Below are 2207 nucleotides of genomic sequence, written 5' to 3' on the forward strand. Positions count from 1 at the left end.
TTAAAGAGGTCAATAGAATTCCTAACATAAAATAAAATATTTGATTTAAAATATTGTTAGGTGATTAATTTTAAAATTTTATTTAAATAAAATTTCTTAATAATTGTAGAAATACATACATATAAATATAAATAAAATAAATTTGATTCTTGTATCAAATTCAGCCAAAAGTGAGTTATGGGTTTAGGTTTCTTACAAGAGCTAGAATATGGTCCAAGCCCAAGGTGGTATGCCCTAACATATAAAACATCTAACCTAAAGCCGCTCCCTTACCTCTCCCCTTTAGATCTGAAACTACCACAAGCAATAGGATGTCAAACCTAAATTCCGCTGTTGTTGATGATGAACATAAGCGTGTTGTTGTTGGTGATGATGAGTATTTTCAAGATGATATCGTTGTATATCCATACCTACATGGCACATCATATCCCTTTGACGAATACGACTATGATCATCTCGTTGATTTCTCCAAGAGATCGATCGAAAAGTATAATAAGGATGAGGTGTGTATGCATATCTCGTTGATATTGTTATTCATTCATTGTTAGATTATAATATGACTAATAATGGTTGTTGCATGCAGGGGAGAAAATTTGAGTTTGTGGAACTTATGCAGGGTCTTTTGTTCAGTACCTATGGTTGTGACAATGTCACAGCACATTTCAAAGCAAGTGAACCTGATAATTGCAAGATTATGACCTTTAAAGCGTATATTACCTGTCGCTGGGATGACGATTCTTCTCCTTCTTTAGAGGATTCTTCTCCTCGTTGGGTTTCACCCTTGCCCGACAACGAGGTTGGTTAGGTTTTTTTATAGATTTCATATCCTACCCTGGATATAAGTTACACAATTTTTCTCACAAGCCATTCTTATTCTTTTTCTTGTAAATAACAGGCACAAGATGTGGAGAAGAGGCTCCAGGGAATTCAAGAAAAAATCTTGGTAATTCTTATGTTAACAATGCTGCTGATTTATATTATTGCAATTGAGACCATCGTATCAGCAATCTTTTTTTTTTTTTTAAATCTTTCTTTAATCTGCAGACATGTTCCCCCAAATCTCATATAATAATATGGTCTCAACAATGATAATAAGAAAAGTGTTAGTGAATAGTATATCTGTAAGCGTAGTTTCTAGTCATAGCCTTAGAAATTTTCACCCTGCTGTTAATTTTCTTTTTCTTTTCACCTCCTGTATTCAGTCAACCCCTGTTTACTCCCTAATTTCATCTTCACTTAATTTTGTGTCTGAGGAGTGGTTTGTAAAATCTTTAGTATTGGTTATTTTTTAGGTTGTTTTTTTCTTGCATATTTTGTGGTTAGTAGTTTTAGGTAGGTGCTGAAAGAAATTTTGGACAAAATGGGAATTACGTAGTAATTGCATTACGGCAGCGCAAACTTTTTAATATTCTCGCAGCTTTAAATTCTTAAGACGCTATCACAATTTGTCATTTAACTGCTATTTTTTATTCTTAAGACGCTATGACTATTTGTCATTTAACTGCTATTGTTCCATAATCTCATTGTTTCATGTTCATGTTTCCAGAGCTCTTTACTCGACCGAATGGGTGATGATGAAATGGACGACGATGAAATGGACGACGGAATAAACTTCGAATCGGAGGAATGGAACACATTTGCCAAGCTCCATACTTAACTGCTACTGTTCCAATATTCTCATAGTTTCTATGTTGTTTCATGGAATGACTCCACTTTCGATACTCGTCAATGTGTTTAGTTGTTTTCATGTTGGGCTTGTAATTTCAATCTACTTCGTGTTTCTACTACTACATTTGATACTATTAACTAGACATTTGGTCAATCGTTTATTGTTTATTTTACATTTCTTTAGCTTCCAATTGGTATTGCAGTATTCCATGGAAAATTTGATTAAAAGATACTCAATATTTGGTTAGTAATATTCTGGTTCTTGGCCTGGTGGTTAGAGTTTTTTTAACTTCTCTGGTCCATTGGCTCTCATCCTCTTTATCACTGTGAACTGACCTGTTTTTCCTCATTTGAGCTTTTTTGGGATATATGGACAGTTGTAGTTCCCTAGTTCTTGTGTCTCAGTTTTGTTCATGTAAAAGATGAGAGCCATTTTAGTGTGTTTTAGAATATTAATATAATTACAGTGTTTAGTTAACAGTGCTGGTTATTCTGGACTTCTGGTGATGTTGCATTGTGTTGTATAAGTGGCCTATTAA

At 33.8% G+C, this 2207-nt stretch overlaps 1 protein-coding gene across 1 annotated transcript; it reads left to right on the forward strand.

Annotated features, from left to right (window-relative positions):
- Positions 1 to 211: 211 nt before the first annotated feature.
- LOC108202242 (uncharacterized) lies at positions 212 to 1843 on the forward strand. The gene is made up of 4 exons (XM_017370634.2): positions 212 to 503; positions 584 to 796; positions 896 to 943; positions 1547 to 1843. Exons 1-4 carry the CDS (start codon positions 312 to 314, stop codon positions 1655 to 1657), a joined length of 564 nt encoding a protein of 187 aa, XP_017226123.1. The 5' UTR covers positions 212 to 311; the 3' UTR covers positions 1658 to 1843.
- The last annotated feature ends 364 nt before the right edge of the window (positions 1844 to 2207 follow it).

The sequence above is a fragment of the Daucus carota genome, chromosome 9 (genome assembly GCF_001625215.2).
Source record: "Daucus carota subsp. sativus chromosome 9, DH1 v3.0, whole genome shotgun sequence".
NCBI lineage: Eukaryota > Viridiplantae > Streptophyta > Magnoliopsida > Apiales > Apiaceae > Daucus > Daucus carota.

Coding starts and splice junctions, on each gene's coding strand:
- LOC108202242 (XM_017370634.2), top strand. CDS start 312: ATGTCAAACCTAAATTCCGCTGTTGTTGATGATGAACATAAGCGTGTT. Junction 504..583: donor AAAAGTATAATAAGGATGAG/GTGTGTATGCAT, acceptor TGTTGCATGCAG/GGGAGAAAATTTGAGTTTGT. Junction 944..1,546: donor GAATTCAAGAAAAAATCTTG/GTAATTCTTATG, acceptor TCATGTTTCCAG/AGCTCTTTACTCGACCGAAT.